The 18220-nt window shown below is 32.2% G+C and overlaps 2 protein-coding genes across 3 annotated transcripts; one reads left to right on the forward strand and one right to left on the reverse strand.

Moving 5' to 3' along the window:
* Positions 1–3755: 3755 nt before the first annotated feature.
* On the forward strand, positions 3756–6402 carry LOC139880220 (tetraspanin-18-like). The gene is made up of 6 exons (XM_071865466.1): positions 3756–4005; positions 5015–5114; positions 5369–5449; positions 5536–5640; positions 5794–6003; positions 6234–6402. Exons 1-6 carry the CDS (start codon positions 3851–3853, stop codon positions 6261–6263), a joined length of 681 nt encoding a protein of 226 aa, XP_071721567.1. The 5' UTR covers positions 3756–3850; the 3' UTR covers positions 6264–6402.
* A 3054-nt stretch (positions 6403–9456) lies between these two features.
* Positions 9457–13434, reverse strand: LOC139880237 (uncharacterized). 2 transcript variants are annotated; one of them, XM_071865467.1, is made up of 7 exons: positions 13255–13434; positions 13102–13158; positions 12506–12649; positions 12358–12431; positions 10659–12278; positions 10382–10517; positions 9457–10293 (listed from the first exon to the last, which is right to left on the reverse strand). In XM_071865467.1, exons 3-7 carry the CDS (start codon positions 12639–12641, stop codon positions 9641–9643), a joined length of 2619 nt encoding a protein of 872 aa, XP_071721568.1. In that variant the 5' UTR covers positions 12642–12649; positions 13102–13158; positions 13255–13434; the 3' UTR covers positions 9457–9640. The 2 variants fall into 2 exon arrangements, with proteins under 2 accessions (XP_071721568.1, XP_071721569.1); XM_071865468.1 differs by lacking the exon at positions 12506–12649.
* Between the last annotated feature and the right edge of the window lie 4786 nt (positions 13435–18220).

Raw genomic sequence — 18220 nt, forward strand, 5'->3', positions numbered from 1 at the left:
GGTTAAGCGTGCTCGGGCGAGAGCACTACCAGGATGGGTGACCTCCTGGGAAAGTGCTTCTCGTGTGTGGTCGCCAAGAAAAAGCCGTGCGCCTGCGGGCAAAGCGGACAATATTGTGGTCATGTTAAGCTGGGGTGTTACAGAATGGTATCAGAGCCACTCATGTGCCGCTGGGGGTGGTGGGGCAAACCTCATCGAGGACGATGAGTCCCTAAGGGGGGGTGAATGTAACACCCTAGGCAAATCCCACATCGCTCACGAACATGAGTGATCATGGGATTATAAGGTAATACTCACGCTTAAATGACACAACGCGTTTTGGGATCACAGGCTGAGTAGAAGTGCGAGTACGTTGTGGTTAAGCGTGCTCGGGCGAGAGCACTACCAGGATGGGTGACCTCCTGGGAAAGTGCTTCTCGTGTGTGGTCGCCAAGAAAAAGCCGTGCGCCTGCGGGCAAAGCGGACAATATTGTGGTCATGTTAAGCTGGGGTGTTACATTCTCAGCCCAAAAATATAGATTGCAAAAGTAATTAAAAAGGGAGCAAATGAAACTCACCTTAGCAGCACATAAAGTCGTTCACCGAAATGTGACCGAAACTCGGAATACCAAATAACCGTAGATCTCAACCTAGAGAACATATGTTGGTCAATAAATGTCTATCAAGCTAGGTCAGGTCATAGTGTATCACAATCCTAATGCTCGAGATCGACATACAAAAGTTATCCAAAGTCGTTCAAAAAGTCAATTTTGACAATAGTTCAACAAAACGAGACGTGCCTTATATAAGGATTCATTTACTCGGCTGGTAATATTCAAAAATCCAATTTATCAATCTTACAAACAAGTTGTTTAAATATTAATTGCAGATTCAAAAGCAATTCCAATTAACGTCAATCATAATTCAATTGACCATATCTTTTAATTCGTTCATCGAAATTACGCGATTTCTTAATGAAAAGTTATTGATTTTTAACCAGCTTTCCAAAAACATGCATATCATATACCTTTTATCAGTAATATATGTATTTAATTCGTGATTCATCATAAACTGTTTAATGACGAAATTTAGCATACAAGCATGCATAAACATATATACTCGAGCACTAGACATGAATACACAATTAATATATAAAAGATAAGATATGAATGCTCACGTATCAATATTGTGATTCAATATTGCAGGAAAGTACGTAGACGTAACAGAGATGATAAACACTAGGTTTGATTTGCAAACAATACCCACGAACATTACCCATAACCTCCATAGCTATAACCCATAGTTTCCTTAGCTTTATCCCGCTCGAAAACCAGTTTTGAAAGTAACCCGCTCATAACCTCGTCGTAATATTTTATGTAATAATACTACTAATAATAATGCCAATACTAAAAATAATAAGATTAATAATAATATTAATATTAATAATAATAATAATAATAATAATAATAATAATAATTATTATTATTATTATTATTATTATTATTATTATTATTATTATTATTATTATTATTATTATTATTATTATTATTATTATTATTATTATTATTATTATTATTATTATTATTATTATTATTATATAATAAATATATATGTATGTTTGTGAGAGAGAGCGAGAGAACATATGGATGAAAATGGAACCAGACTTCGTACGTTTTATAGGACCTTTCACCCATTTCCACCCCATGCGATCGCATGGGTTCAAAGGGTGCTGGCCATGCGATCGCATGGCCTATGAATCCAGCTCACAAATTTTTAACTCTTCCTCGTCGACATATTTGTTTATTAATATATAATATATATAATTTATATTAATTAATTAAATATTATATTATATTCTCGTGCAACGTTGACTTGTAAATTTAGTTCCAAAGACTTGTACGTTGACACTCGACTTATGTCCCGGTTCCGGTTTCTCGAATGCATTTTCTTACACTTAGAAAACTAGTACTTTTCGTTACGCGATGTGTACCTTTATCAAAAATTAAACTTAATCATTGATAAACTATGTCACTAGAAGTGTAGCTTTAATCAATTAAGTGTTTTGGTTATTTGCTTCTATAAATCATCGTCTCGTAGTATATGCATATACATATATACATTTTCATTTTGAAATAGTGTTTCACTGTAGCAAAGTTTTTTACTGTAGCAAATAGTAATTTTCGAAAACACTGTAGCTTTTCGGGTACTGTAGCAATTCGAAAATACTGTAGCAAATTAGTATTTTACTGGTTCATCTTAAACATTTTAGTTAACTTATCTAAATATCAATCGAATCAATAATCGAATGTTACTATCGTTTACTAAATAACTTGAAGTCATATATATATATATATATATATATATTGTTCGTGAATCTTCGAGAACAGTCAAAGAATAATTGATTACATGAATATAGTTCCAAAACTTGAGACTCAACATTACAGACTTTGCTTATCGTGTCGAAAATATTAAATCATTTAAAGATAAAGTTTAAATTTGGTCAGAAATTTCCGGGTCGTCACACCCCCTTATACACACACACACACACACACACACACACACACACACACACACATATTTTAAAGCCAAATAACCTTCTTGACCAGTTTGTACATATAATCCTTATTATCGTTAATATAATACAAAAACTAACACTAAACTGCGTCAATTTTGATCGATTTGATCGACTTTTGACCGATTTTAACTGAATTTTTTAACTTCTGAGCGAAGTTAACCCAATATTTCCAGCATTTGACCCGACTTTTTGACTGTTGACCGACTTATTAGAAGACTGGACGGGGTCGAGACGTGCTAATCACCAAAACGTCACGAACGTCGCAATGGGCGCAACAGACGTTGTTTACAACACTCCTAGTATGGAGATTTCTACAAGATATCATTTACGGGAAACTTGAGTCGAATATGAGTGGAAACCTCCATGGTGTTCAACATGTAAGGTTTTGGTCACGAGAATATGCACTGTCCAAAAGTTGTTAGAGTTGAGCCACCACATGAAACTCGAACTGATGATGATGGTTTTACTCAAGTTAAAAGCATGAACAAAGTGGTGTGGGAAAAGGGAACAATCGGCCACCCAAACAGATTGGTATTGTGATTGGGAAAAAGTAAAAAACAAAGGTTGAGTATAAACCAAAACAAAAAAGTGCAGTAATAAATAACAATGCTGGCCCATCAAAACTGCACCGAGTTATGTTTTTCCAAACATGCCGGAGGTCAGTAAAGGCAATAAGTTTGGAAACCTAGTGGATGAATTGAGTGATATAGAGCCTGATGAAGAGGAAACTGCAACGTTTATGGCTGAGAAAAATTCTTCTAAGGCTACAGCCCCGTTTGACATGAAATCAGATTGGTTGTAAGTTATTGGTCCATGTCATGACTTAGGCGTCATAGTTTTTTGGTTTTGCTAGTCCTATTTTCGTTGTGTAGGTTCTAGCTTGGTTTGTGGTTATTTGTGAGGCCGCAAGGTGCACTTGTGGTCGTTGTTCTTTATTTGTATTTTTATTCTTATTATTTTTTTAAATAATATTTACCGGATAAAACCTTTTACCCAAGATATCATTTACGGGTAGTTTAATAATTTCGAGTTAGTGTGGATCTATCAAAATTCCCATTCTAAATATCACATTCCTTTCCGCTTTGGCACGAGTTGGTGTAATCTACTCTTTTATTTAATTTAATTATTTTATATTTTATTTTATAAAATAAAAATAAAATTGACGTTGACGTTGACATCGATAAAGAACACAAGTCAAAGGTGAATGATCACTACAAACAGAATTAGGCGATTAGGTAACTACGTACTTTTTAGGGTTTTGAACTATCAGAATTCTCTGCAAAATTCAACAAAGAAATGAGAAGACCTAATTGTTGCCATACATGCCTTGCCTTCATCCTCAAGTTCCTAAATTTGTTCCAATTATTCGTTGGAATTTCAATTATTTCTTACTCTGTTTATATCTTAAATCAATGGAACAAACACTTGCCTGATTCCTCTGATTCCCCATGGTAACTTCCTCTCCTTCATTTTCATTAAAGACTGCAACTTTTTTAGGGTTCTTATCTATATTTACAGAATCTGTATATATATATATACAGGGTTTAGGGCTTATGTGAACAGTACCATCATCATCAATATTAATAAAAACAGCCTCTTTTAAATTGTAAAGAATAAACTGGGAATAAGGAATTGTGGTGAGTACATTAATTATTAATTCACCAATCAATGATAGAATAAATAATTCTTACACTTTTAAAAGTTTAAAATTTGGAAGTTAAGATGTCCTGCCCTGTTTATAAACTTATTACATGAATTACAGTAAATCTCAACCCCAATAAACGAGTGGGTGAAACGTGCGGGCATAGCCAACGCTTCACGATAGGGAGAGGTCATGGGTTCGATCGTTAGGGATGCCCGCCCCTGATTTCTTTAAACAAATTGAACACTAATAGTGGTGGTATATATTGACCCTATGGGGAGCTTTACCGGCCCGCTCGATGGTATAAAGGCTCGACCACATGCCCGTATGGATTGTGGTTCGATGTCCCCTGTTTTAGCGGTTCGGGTTTCCGCCCGAATGTGTGCGTGGGTGACAAATGAGAGTATTCGATGTCAAAATTGTCGTTCAGAAAAATAAAATAAAAGAGTGGGTGAAAAGCCGAACGTTAGTAAACTGATGGAGTTTTTTTTTAATGCTTTTTGATACACTGTAGTTCTAATTAGTGGTGAATGAAATTTGCAGTTGGAATAAATAACTTTAAATCACTTAGTTCAGTAAACATTAAGCACATAAACAGTTTTATTAGGTGATAGTATTTGGAAAAAGTATGATTTTTTTATTCTTCGATGGCTCAAAGACCAAAAATCAGGTTTCGTTAGTTCAAATGGTGGCATGTTATTAGCATTCCCATATGTATTTAATTATTTATGTAATGTAATCTAGATTATGAGATGCATCTGTTTATGAAATTCTCATACGTAACTGCTCTTATATCGCATGTTACTATTATATGGCAGGTTCATATTTGCATTTATGGGATTGGGTATCGTTTTGTGCTGTATCTCTTGCACAGGTCATATTGCAGCTGAAGCTATTAACGGATGTTGCCTTTGTTTCGTATCCTTTTTTCACGTCGTTTTTGGTCTCATGCCGTCCTATCTTTTTTTTCTTTCTATAATGTCCATATGTTTGTCACAGTATGCAGGATTTATCACAAAAAAAACGTAAATAACACAGAGGAAAAGCATACATTTTTAAGCAGATTCATATATGTGATGCTCGAAAGAAAATACGGGTTTTACTTATAGGGAAATGGTTAAAATTTTGTATAATTGTATGTGTTATTCCTTGAACTTAAATAAATTTTTCAGTACGGTCTTTTGAAAACCGTATTTATACTATTGGAGGTGGCGTTTGTTCTGTTCATCGCACTTGACCGTCAATGGGAAATGGTATGAGAGTACGAGCCTCAATTCACTGAACAAGCTATTACGTAGTTTGGTAGGAAACTTAATTAACCGTTTCATCTATTTATTAGGATTTACCCTCTGATCCGACTGGTGAAATTGATAAATTCCGAGTGTTTATTGAATCCAATTTCGATTTCTGTAAATGGATTGGCATTACAGTTGTGGTAATTCAGGTAAGTGGTTCATGCAATAATTATTTTCTCTATAGCTAATCACTTTACATTCTTTGTTGTAGTTTTATAGGAACGATTTAATACATTTCAAGCAATCGTTTCACATTTGTGGTTATTACTTATTACCTTGTATGCTCATTTTCCAATTTTCAGGTTGTATGTTTGATGCTTGCTGTAGTGTTGCGAGCAACGGTAAGTTCGCAAATAAAGGACGATCAAACTGACATCGAGAAAGATGGTGCTGTAAGAGGTAAAGCTTGGGAGCCCCTGCTGAACCCGCGTGCGAACCAAACATCTGTGTCAGTTAGTGGCGACGGTAAAGCTTTTCGTTCCGATATATGGAGTTCACGAATGAGAGAAAAGGTACTTCATTGAACCCTACAGTTCTTGAATTCAAATTGTTACTTTTGATAGGAATCAGAGATAAATAACGTACAGAGTACTAATTAATATTAATATAGATGTGAAAATATTGTAACTTTCTATCTTAGATCCAAATAGCGTGTAATGAGTTGTTAGTAGAGAGTACTAATATGGTTTCTGCAACTTGTCTTGTTGTTCCCCACTGATTGTTTTTGTTTTTTAAATTGCAGTATGGATTGAGTAGCAGTAATGTCAAGTAATCGATGTCGTCAAATTATTAGAGCGTTGACATGATGCTTGTTTTTGTTATGTTTGATCACCAACTCGATTTAGAGTAGTGACCGTACAAATATATCACATACTGTTTTCGGTTTTGCGTTGTATAGAAATGGTAGCTGTTTTACCTTATACATGTTTACAATATGCATATACATGGTTGTATATCGTGTAGCATATATCTATCTTGAGTTTCTCGTCTTCTAATGGGTTATTTATATGTTCTATAGAATAGAACTAGTTTTCGAACCCTCGCTTTGCGCCGGGGTTCGGTTTTCAATATATTTTATTGCGTTTAGTTTGTAAAATTATTTCGTGGTTAACGATGATGGCCTTGAAGCTCAACTCGAGTCGAACTAAAAGGTATAACCCACGAAAAATTTAAATGTTATTTTAAATTAACAATATATGTACATCTCCGCGTTTTGCTATGGAATTTTCGACTTTTAAAAATTTAACGCAAAATCAACATGTATGAAAAGTACTTCAAATATTTAGCGTTTTTTTAAAAAGCGTCCGTTTTGCGTATAGTTAGTGACATTGTGTTCCTAAAATTATTTCGAGTTTAACGATGGTGCCGGAAAAATTTAACTCGTTGTGAGCGGAAATATATGACCCGTTGAATATTTGGGTGGAGTTTATTTAAGATTTTTTATGAAAATTGTTATTTGACAGTTTAGCACCCTATTTGGGGGGTCGTTTTGAATTTTTGATAAAAGTGTAGAGGGCTTTATTGGTGTAATGAAAGTTAGTTGAAATTAAAAAAAAAAGTAAAGTGACGAAAATAATCTAATTGCTATTTACCATTTTTGTCTATTAGATAGTATAGTAATTATATTATATTATTATTTATATAATGTTATTTTCTCAAGAGTTTATCAGTTGGTTTACACATTATACTTGTGGTTTTTGTCATTGAAAATTCAACAATAATCGAACATGCGCAACTGGCAATTTTCAACTTCTATTGCCCTGCACATTACATATTTACATATATAAAAAAAAAAACCTTATTCAAATACAATTTAGTGTTGTTATGATATAACAAAGACAAAAACCTAAATACAATAAACTACAAACATACTCCATTAAAAAAAAAAAATATCCAGATTCTCCCAAAGCCAACCGTAATCTAACCTCTAAACTCCCTATTAAACTCCCTATTTGTCAAAATTTGGCAGCGCACTAGAGACCAAATTGCTTTATTTTAACTTTTTTGGAATACGTTCTAAACTCTTACATGATCACACATGCGTCTTATTATTAACATATTATCTATTAGACAAAACTAGTTGGGGAGTCCTCGCTTCGCACCGAGAACTCCGTTTTGAATGCGAGTTAAAAAAAAGTCTTGATCTATTTTGTAAAAAAGAATTTTTTTCGACATCTAATATTAAAGGGTTGTTCCTTTTGTGAAAGTTGCTTCTTTTAGCGTTCGTTTTTTTTTTTTGTTTTAAAGTTAGTTAATCTATTTTGTAAAAAAAAAAATCGACATCTTTTGGTAGCATTGAAGTGTTATTCCTTTTATGAAAGTTGACTCCTTTATCGTTGATGAAAAAAAAAAGGTTATTTGAATTTTTTTGGTAAAAAAGAATTTTTTTCGACATCTTTTGGTAATATTGAAGGGTTGGTTCTTTTATGAGAGTTGCTTCTTTTATCGTTGGAGACCAAAAAAAAGTGAAATGACAAAAATACCCCTGGTTACTATTGATGAATAGTGCTACAGAGTTTTGTCTATCAGATATATAGATAATTTGTCTTATATGTGATGAATAGTACTATTTACACTCGCTTTTTACAAAACTAACCTCCTAACTTCCATTAAAATAAAAATCAAACCCCCTACTTTATACATATATTCTAAATTCTAGATTATTATTTATCCCCTTACTAAAATCAAAAATACTGAATAATAACACACACCACGCTTTACCGACTTGTACGCTGCGCTCAAACAGTTGGACCCACGGGGCCCACTACTGTGCTCCAGTTTTTTTTTTTTTTTTGGTCTTCAACGATAGAAGAAGCAACTTTCATAAAAGAACCAACCCTTCATTGTTACCAAAAGATGTCGAAAAAAATTCTTTTTTTCAAAAAAATCGAACTAACTTTTTTTTTTCCTTTTTTTTTTCTTTTCTCCCTCAATGATAAAAGAGGCAACTTTCATAAAAGGAACAACCCTTCAATGCTACCAAAAGATGTCGAAAACATTCTTTTTTACAAATAGATCAACTAACTTTTAAAAAAAAAAAAAAAAACTCTAACGCTAAAAGAATCAACTTTCACAAAATGAACAACCCTTCAATGTTAGATGTCGAAAAAAATTCTTTTTTACAAAATAGATCAAAATTTTTTTTTTAACTCGCATTCAAAACGGAGCCCCCGGCGCGAAGTGAGGGCTCACAACTAGTTATTTTCAATAAAGTTTCAACTTGTGCTTTTTTTTCAAGCAGTTTCTGTCTTGATTCTTTCTGTATTTGAGACTTAAAAAATCATCCTTAAGACTCTTAATCATAAATAAATAAATAAATAAATAAATAAATAGAAGATACCACCAATTACGCCTGTCCATGTCAATTTCAAAACCTGATTGGGTTTTGTTACATGATACTGTGTAGAATCTAATCATACAAACAAAAACAAGATGTTTAAATAGTCAAGTGTTTTGTCTTTTACATTCCACTTCCATTGCTTGTCAATCACTGGAGGTGTGGACAATGGTGAAGGTTTTTTCACATGAAAAAACAGATGGTGTACCAAATTACATATGTTTAAAAAGACATAATTAACTTACTAATTGATATATACAATACAAAGTATATTTAATATCACAGTTTTATTAGTCCAAATGGTCACATTCACCTTGTTTGGTCTCATTTTAGGCCTATGCAATTAGGCTTATCTATCATTTCAAAAATGGTATAAAAAAAAGACCGTCCTAGAGTAAATTTTATTAGGTCGATACTATCCTAACTGAAAACTATCATCCAAATTATGATGACCAAATAGAGAGATATATAGACAGATGCATGTATGTATCTGCTAGGCAAAAGCAATCTTATAGTACTGAGTAAATGATACATATACATATGCATACTATAATTACTACATATTACATAGTACATACATTGTACATAGTACATATACATACACAAACATGGATATTCATAGTAGAATTATTACTTTGAAGATCACAAAACAACTGTACAAAAGAGACCCTGTATTTGGGAGTGAAGTGATTACTTATTTTGTATTACTGATTACTAAACAGATAACATCAGGAAAAGGGCAAACTTGCAAGACATGATAATTAATTAATACTGTTAATCATAGACAAATAATTGTGTGATTAAATAAATTATTAAGGAGTGTAACCCAAAATCACCCCACCTGCCAACTCTAGCACAAATTCTTCCACAAGTTGTTCAACAAACTTCTCTTCTATTTCCATTTTTATATAATCAACTTGCAATCTTATATGCTCCGCCCATACCTCACCCACAACCTCTTTCATCACCACCCTTTCCACCGCCAGTCTGGTTGTGCCGCCGCCATCTTCATCATCACAATCACCCTCCCAAACACACATTTCTTCCCCGGATATCCATTCCTTCATTCGGGCCCACACGTGATCCACCAACATTACGTCTTTCTGGGGCCCACTTATTAGCGCCTCGTTGACACAGTCAAAGACCAACTTATGAAATGATCTTTGGTGTCTTTGTTTTGACACCGGCTCCTTTTCGGTTATGGTCATGTAATTTTCCCTCAAAGACGGGTCTAGAGGGCTTTCGGGTGAATGCCACCTGGTTAAAAATGAACTCGACTGGACCCCACCTTCAATACCGGCTGCTGAGAGTAATGTTTGAACACACAAGAAACATGCTTGCTCTTCTTCCTCTGGTGTAGAGGTTTTACCTGTAACGGGCCTCAAAGGAGAGTCTTCGAATGATAAAGTCCGTGCAATGGATCCAATTGGGGGTGACTTATCGATCAAATTGTACTTTTTAGGATCTAAAAATTGTCATAGATAAGGGCGCAATGTTAGAGAACGTAAACTTAAAGAATTTAATAATATAATTAATTTGCTAACGATGATTACCATGTTCATTGTGAGAATAGCTTGATGTAAAATCATCATCTTCAAACTGTGAATCTAAAACCGAATTAGGGCTTGGCTGGTCCTGGTTCTCAACGCCATTTCCAGGAGTTTTAAGCTTTGTAACAGAAAATCCCATCTTCAAACAACCAAATATGAACACTTTCAGACAATTTCCAAAGTATTTGAAATCCAAATCCAAAAACATCAACCAGATATATAAAAACTGTCAATGAAAAAGAAAATTAATACCATTTAAAATAAAAAGCAGAGTACATACCTCAGGTAAATGTTCACCCACTAGCCCTGTATCAACTGGACCAACATCTTTAACCGCCATGTCATCAATGCATTGAGATCCATCATTACCGAAGTTTTTTTCAGATCGATGTTCATCACCGGATTTGTGGGATTTTTGCTTGCTAGACTTTCGACTCTTGGAGAAAAACAAATTGGAAACTTTCCCCTTGAACGATGACGATTTTTGACTTTTTTCCTTGGTCAAATCTTTACTGTCATCATCTTTTTTGACTTTCAACAACTCTGTAACCTCACCAAGTGTCGAAGAAACCGGAACAGATTTTGACCTTGCAAGATTTTTAGGACTACTATCATGATCTTGACCCGTTTTTAAATCACTAGTATATGCACATGGTTCCTCTGATTCATCCGAGTTCTTTAAGTCAGAAAGAGCTAGCATCTCACCCAATGTACTCGAGCTTCTTCGTACATGTCTTTGTTCTTGAATATTGTTACCATTTAAAGCCATCATTGCCCATCGTTCAGAGAGACGTTTCTTAGCCTCCATGCATACAGATGACTCCGGAGAATAAGAAGCTCGGCTAAATGAAGAAGATGAATAAGGGCTGTCGAAACGGTTAACATAGTCCCATGAGTGTCGAGAAATCGGTGACATCACTTCTGAGTCACTCAAATTACCCGCTGCATAATAAACTTCAGATTTACTAAATGAACTCTCGTCGCCAATATAACCATTTGAAAAAACGGAAGAAATAAGGGTCTCATCTCTTCTGTGTCCAGCTGGCACTTGTATCATTTCGGGTGCCTCACTATCTTCTGGATCTCCATAAAATCCATCTTCATTTGAAGTTCTTAATGACAATGATGATGGAGGAGAATTAACAGAATTAACGCCTTTCGTTTTGGGCTTTTCAGAGCTTGGTTTCAGTACAACAATGCGAGTTGGGTGAGTAGGGTTACCTTTAAACTTATCCCACATAGTACAATCACCCATGTGCACATTTTTGTTTATTTGTTTTCCATTTTTCTCTACAGAACCAGTTAACTTATGACCATCCATTAACTTAGATGGTCTAAGAACTGTAATGCGTCTCGAATCTGGAGGTGGAGGTACAGACTGTAAATTATGATGATGTTGAGGGAATAACGAATTCGGTTCTTGTAGTAACTTAAGAAACAAATCTTTATTTGAACTTAAAACTTCTAAAGCCTCTTTAAACTGTTTCGACTGCCGAAGCTTGTTGTCAGTAGATAAACGTTTTGCTTCCATGAACTTCTCACGAACAAGTGTCATCTTTTTCTCATTTTTACTCTCTTTATTTCTCACCTTTTTTGGTGACTCATCGTCATACGTTTTGCATGACTGCTGCCATATTTCAAATACATCTTTATACCGACTAACTTCATCACGTTCGTTAAAGTCCAATGATCTGGAATGGCTTCTTGATCCTCGTGGATTGCTTCTGCTTGAAACAGAATTGAGCTGATTGTTTTTAGGAAGATCATCAAGCCCCATTAACCTAGCAACCAAATTCGGAGACGTTTGTTTCGATCCCTCTTCCTTTGACATTTCTTGTGCAATGAGCATCTTAATCGGCGTCCCGTTCGATTTCCTACTGGACACAGAGTTCCCTACTATCTGCATCAGCCAATAACAGACATCAATAACAAAAGTCAAAAGTCAAACCTATGATAACATACAATTTCAAAGTAACTACCTTTTTATCATTCATATGATCGTCAACTAAATGAGTCATTGACAGATCCGATTGGCTTCTAGACACTGGAGAACCTGCTCAATGTAACATTTTGTCATTTATTAATACAGTTTTTAAAAAAATGAAGCGATTAAAGAGCTAAAAACACCTTCGAAATGAGGTTTGTCTGTGATCAGCTTTTTTCCTCCTACATTAACACTTAGATCGAAAAGATTTACCATTCTTCCCAAACACTGAACTGGTCTTTCACTATTTCTATTTCTCTCATTCTTATTTCTATTCATTTTAACACCTGCTAGATTTTAATCGATCAGAGAAAAAAATCAATAATATTCATAAAATACAGATATAACAAATATGCAGTAGAGTATATGTACTGAAATGAACAAAATAAATAAATGTATTAATAAAAACTGAGAGAATAATCACACGAACAATTAATATTGTAAAATGTCAAATTCCTACATATAAAAAAAACCTAATATAAAACTCAATAATAATAATAATAATAATAATACACAATTAAACAAACAGTCTAAAACCATCATATTCATCCAAATTCAGACGAATATTATATTATATTATTATTATTAATACAAAATCATAGCACAACAAACCTTAACCTTCACAGCAGCTCAGATTCAAACTAACTATTACAGAGCATACTTCTTAAAAAAATAATTAAAAATAAAAAAACGCGGTAATTTGAAGACGAAAATGAATAGAATCAGATTCCGTGTCTACCTGAAAAGGCGAGATCGAATCGCAGTGTAAAAAGGCACAACAACCAAAAAGCTAAAACTGCATAGAAATAAAAGCAAAATCAGTAAGAAACAAAAGGAGTTTTAAAAATTAAAATAAAAAGTAAAAAAGAAAGGTTAGAAGTGAGATCAAAACCTTATTATGAAAAATTGAAGGAACTATTGACGGAATCTGACGTTCCGGTAGCAAAATGTAGCCGGAGAATCGCCGATTATAAGTTCCACAAATTCCGACAGCACAGACATGTAGATACAGAAAGAGAGAGAGATAGATAGAGAGAGAGAAACGAGTGATGCGAATAAACCAGATAATTGAGAAAGAGAAACGAGATGTGAAAATAAGAAAAAGAAGTGATGATGCACCGATACTATACTACTGCAGTACTTCTGTTTTCTTTTTTCTAAAATGGTCCTTGTACTTTTTTGTTTATCTTAAATACCATGGGTCTTTTATACGGAGAATATATATATATATATATATATATATATATATATATATATATATATATATATATATATATATATATATATATATATATATGGGCACGATCCATGGATAAGCTTAAAAGGAGTACAAATCGGATAAGCAAAATAAATTTTTTTTTTTTAAATTTTTTTTACATTCATAAATCTGCATTAAAATGCACCTCTAATCAATTTTTTCATAAAAAAAAAGTTCAAAATTTTTCAAAAATCAATGATGAATGGTAAAATTAACAATTCATCTGATTAATTTATCATTCATCTTATTTACGATTAATGATAAAATTAATCAATGCTAAAAAAATCAGATGAATTGTTAAATTAACCATTCACCTGTTTTTTTATCATTCATCATAAACAGATGAATGGTTAAATTAACCATTCATCTACTTTTTTTAGCATTGATTAATTTTATCATTCATCGCGAACAAAAATGAATGATAAATTAACCAGATGAATGGTTAATTTTACCATTCATCATCAATTTTTACCATTCATCATCGATGTTTACCATTCATCATCGATTTTCGAATGATTTTGTTCAAAAACTTTTTAAAATTTTTTTGTTTTCTTCTATTTGCATATTAAAGGATCGTTTTTTTTTTTTAAAAAAATTTGAAATTTTACTTATCCAGTTTGTGCCCCATTTAGTGCTTATCCATGGATTGGTCCACTATATATATATATATATATATATATATATATATATATATAGTGGTAGGATCAAGAGGGAAGTAACCAATCGGGGGAAAGAAAAAAAAAATTTCGTTTTTTGAAAAAACTTTGTTCATGAACATTATAGATGTAATGAAAATATGAACATTTAGTAGAGACACTTTATGATAAATATTTTTATTTTGGCGGGAAAATGCTCGAAGAAGTAATATATAACAATTATCTTATTTTTCGAGCGTATGTTGGGGTTTTAACTATTGGGGTTTAGATATTAGGGTTTAGATATTAGGGTTTAGATATTAGGGTTTAGAAATTTAGGGTTTAGGGTTTAGATTTAGGATTTAGAATGAGTTTTTAAGACGAACAGTTTAGAGTTTAGGGTTTAGGGTTTGGTGTTTTAGGTTTATGGAATAAACCCAAAACACCAAACCCTAAACCCTAAACTCTAAATGGGGCTAAATTTTACTTCACAAAACATGAAGAAAAAAAACGTTCATATTCTTCACGAACAGTGTTATCTTGAATGTTATTTTTGTCGATCATTTTCCCGACTAAATAATAACATTTATCACGAAGTGTCTCTTCTAAATGTTCATATTTTCGTGTGATCTTGATGACGGAAAAAAAAAATCTAAAAAAAACGAAAAAAAAAATTTGCTTCCCCCCGCTTCCCCCCGATTGGTTACTTCCTCATTGATCCTGCCCCGATATATATATATATATATATATATATATATATATATATATATATATATATATATATATATATATATATATATATATATATAGTCATAGGGAATCAATTTTTTGGCGGGAATGGGGAAGCAATTTTTTTTTTCATTTTTTGAAAAAAACTTTGTTCACGAACATTATAGATTAGATGAAAATATGAATATTTAAAAAGACACTTTGTGATAAATGTCATTATTTTGGCGGGAAAATGCTCGAAGAAAAAAATAAAAACATTCAATGCATTGAAGTTTTGCTGCTGAGTTTATTTGCATCGTTTTGTTTTCATCTTGTGTGAAGTGTTTTTTTCGAATTCAGCCAGATTTAGAGTTTAGGGTTTAGGATTTTCGGGTTTACTCCGTAAACCCTCAACCTAAATCCTAAACCCTAAACTCTAAACCGTTGGTGTTAAAATATTCAATCTAAACCCTAATTTCTAAACCCTAAACCCTAATTTCTAAACTCAAAACCCTAATTTTTAACCCCCTAATTTCTAAACCCTAATTTTTAACCCCTTAAAAAAAACTCAGAATCAAAACATTCAATGCATTGAATGTTTTCATTTTTTTTCTTCAAACGTTTTACCGCAAAAATAATAACATTCATCACAAAGTGTCTTTTTTAAATGTTCATATTTTCATGTGATTTTGATGCATGAATTTTTTTTTTTGAAAAAAATGAAAAAAAATTACTTTCCCTCACTTCCCCCCCAAAAAAGTGCTTCCCTCTTGATTAAATATCTCTATATATATATATATATATATATATATATATATATATATATATATATATATATATATATATATATATATATATATATATATATATATATATATATATACATACATACTAGGTTTTTGAGCCTTGCATTACACGAGTGTCAAAAAAGCTGTGCAAAACAAATGTAATTTTCAGTTATATTGTTATGTAAATAGCGATACTAAAAAAAATTGAAAAAAGTATTAAAAGTACCAAATGAATGCACTTATAAATCACAAGACCACTTAGAGTTAGAAACTTTAAATATATATATATATATATATATATATATATATATATATATATATATATATATATATATATATATACGTGTTGCACGGTAGATAAACTAATCGTGCAAAATTAGTTAATTTTTTAAACAATTATTTTTTTGAGTTTAAGAGTCCGTGATGTTGACAAATTTTAAAAATTCTTTTGAGTTTAAGAGTCCGTAGTTTTGACAAATTTTAAAAATAGTTTTCGGTGGTGTTAGTAACTTAATGTCTACAATTTTTTTTATTTCTCACCATTAATATCTTTTTAATTATATATGAATTATATACTACGTAGTATTTAGAGAAAATATGAGTCCAGTAAAAATTTGTCATGAAACGTGTCACATTAAAACACGTTAGTAAAGTCAAAATTATATTTGTTCTATGCTATCACTATCTAATAACTCTTGAATAAAACATATATATGTCACATGTCATTATATTATATTATATTAAAAATTAATATTAAATATACAATATAAACAAATACAATAATAGAATGTAGATGTTGATTATTTTATTGAATGGATAAAATCTGTACACGTATTCCAACAACATTATTTATATATATATATATATATATATATATATATATATATATATATATATATATATATATATATGTGTGTGTGTGTGTGTGTGTGTGTGTGTGTGTGTGTGTGTGTAGATATATGTATAGATATATGAATGTAAAGGTGAATGTAATATAAATTTAGTGTTTAACCTATATAGATTAAAAATTCTTATATATTTTTTAATAAATTTTTTGAGTTTAAGAGCATGTGGTATTGATAAATTTTAAAAGTCCTTTTGAGTTTAAGAACGTATTGTATTAACAAATTTTAAATGTTCTTTTCAGTTTAAGAGCTAATGATATTAACAAATTTAAATGACATGAAATAAATACAAGAGTTTGAGCTTTCAATTAATTACGTTATGATATGTACTAGGTTTTGAGCTTGTGCGTTGCATGATGTGACGATCGCTCCAAATCCATATGGACGAACACGTCATTCATCGATTTCATTGCGAGGTATTTGACCTCTATATGATACGTTTTGTAAACATTGCATTCTTTTGAAAAGGCACACCATAAATGAATATTTAAATCAAAGGTTTTCGACATCTGATGATTTCTACATATAGACAATCACCATAAATAATAGTTTACAATAGTACTTCCGTTGACAATGCAGTCAAAATAAGATACATGGTGATGATTTGGTGAATGCAACATTTCCTTGAAAAAAATATGCCATGTAAGACTCCATGCACATAGCTTGTGTAACATATAATCAAACAGCGAAAGACTTCTAGGGAACCTGAGAATAAACATGCTTAAAAGTGTCAACACAAAGGTTGGTGAGTTCATAGTTTTAATGTTGCGCATAATCTGTATATAAAGGTGGATCACAAAATTTTAGTTGTTCAATCCAGAAACGTTTATCAAAATATTCTACGAAATTGAGCACCCTGGTAACTAAACTTAACGTATATATAATTTGTACCCTTTGTATAATCATCTTAATAATACACGCAAACCAACGTGTACCCTTATCAAATAGCATACGTCCGTTAAAAGGCTTGCGCTCTAGCTCGGACGGGGATATCAAGCCCTATGGATCCATATACTACTACTCGCGCCCACCAGTTCTTATAACTGGCAGTTAACAGTTACCAAAGCTAAGGGATTTTCGGTTCAAACTCAGTGTAGAATTTAGTATGTACTTGTATCCATTGCGTTTAAAATAAAGTGCATGTATTCTCAGCCCAAAAATATATATTGTAAAAGCAATTAAAAAGGGATCAATGAAACTCACCTTAGCAGCATATAAAGTCGTCCACCAAAATGTGACTGAAACTCGGATTACCAAATAATCGTAGATCTCAACCTAGAGAACGTATGTTGGTCAATAAATGTCTATCAAGCTAGGTCAGGTCATAGTGTATCACAATCATAATGCTCGATATCGACATACAAAAGTTATCCAATGTTGTTTCAAAATGTCAATTTTGACAATAGTTCAACAAACGAGACGTACCTTATATAAGGATTCATTTACTCGGTTGGTAATATTTAAAAGTTCACTTTATCAATCTCGTAAACAAGTTGTTTAAATCTTAATTGCAGATTCAAAAGCAATTTCGATTAACGTCAATCATAATTCAGTTGATCATATT

The sequence above is a fragment of the Rutidosis leptorrhynchoides genome, chromosome 1 (assembly GCF_046630445.1).
Source record: "Rutidosis leptorrhynchoides isolate AG116_Rl617_1_P2 chromosome 1, CSIRO_AGI_Rlap_v1, whole genome shotgun sequence".
In the NCBI taxonomy this organism is placed as follows: Eukaryota; Viridiplantae; Streptophyta; class Magnoliopsida; order Asterales; family Asteraceae; genus Rutidosis; species Rutidosis leptorrhynchoides.

Bases quoted from the DNA above. Each gene is read 5' to 3' on its own strand.
- LOC139880237 (XM_071865467.1), bottom strand. From the start codon at position 12,641: ATGAATAGAAATAAGAATGAGAGAAATAGAAATAGTGAAAGACCAGTT. The intron at 12,432-12,505 runs GTGTTTTTAGCT...TACATTGAGCAG, and splicing joins AGACAAACCTCATTTCGAAG to GTTCTCCAGTGTCTAGAAGC. The intron at 12,279-12,357 runs GTAGTTACTTTG...TGGCTGATGCAG, and splicing joins ATCATATGAATGATAAAAAG to ATAGTAGGGAACTCTGTGTC.
- LOC139880220 (XM_071865466.1), top strand. From the start codon at position 3,851: ATGAGAAGACCTAATTGTTGCCATACATGCCTTGCCTTCATCCTCAAG. The intron at 4,006-5,014 runs GTAACTTCCTCT...ATTATATGGCAG, and splicing joins GATTCCTCTGATTCCCCATG to GTTCATATTTGCATTTATGG. The intron at 5,450-5,535 runs GTATGAGAGTAC...TCTATTTATTAG, and splicing joins TTGACCGTCAATGGGAAATG to GATTTACCCTCTGATCCGAC.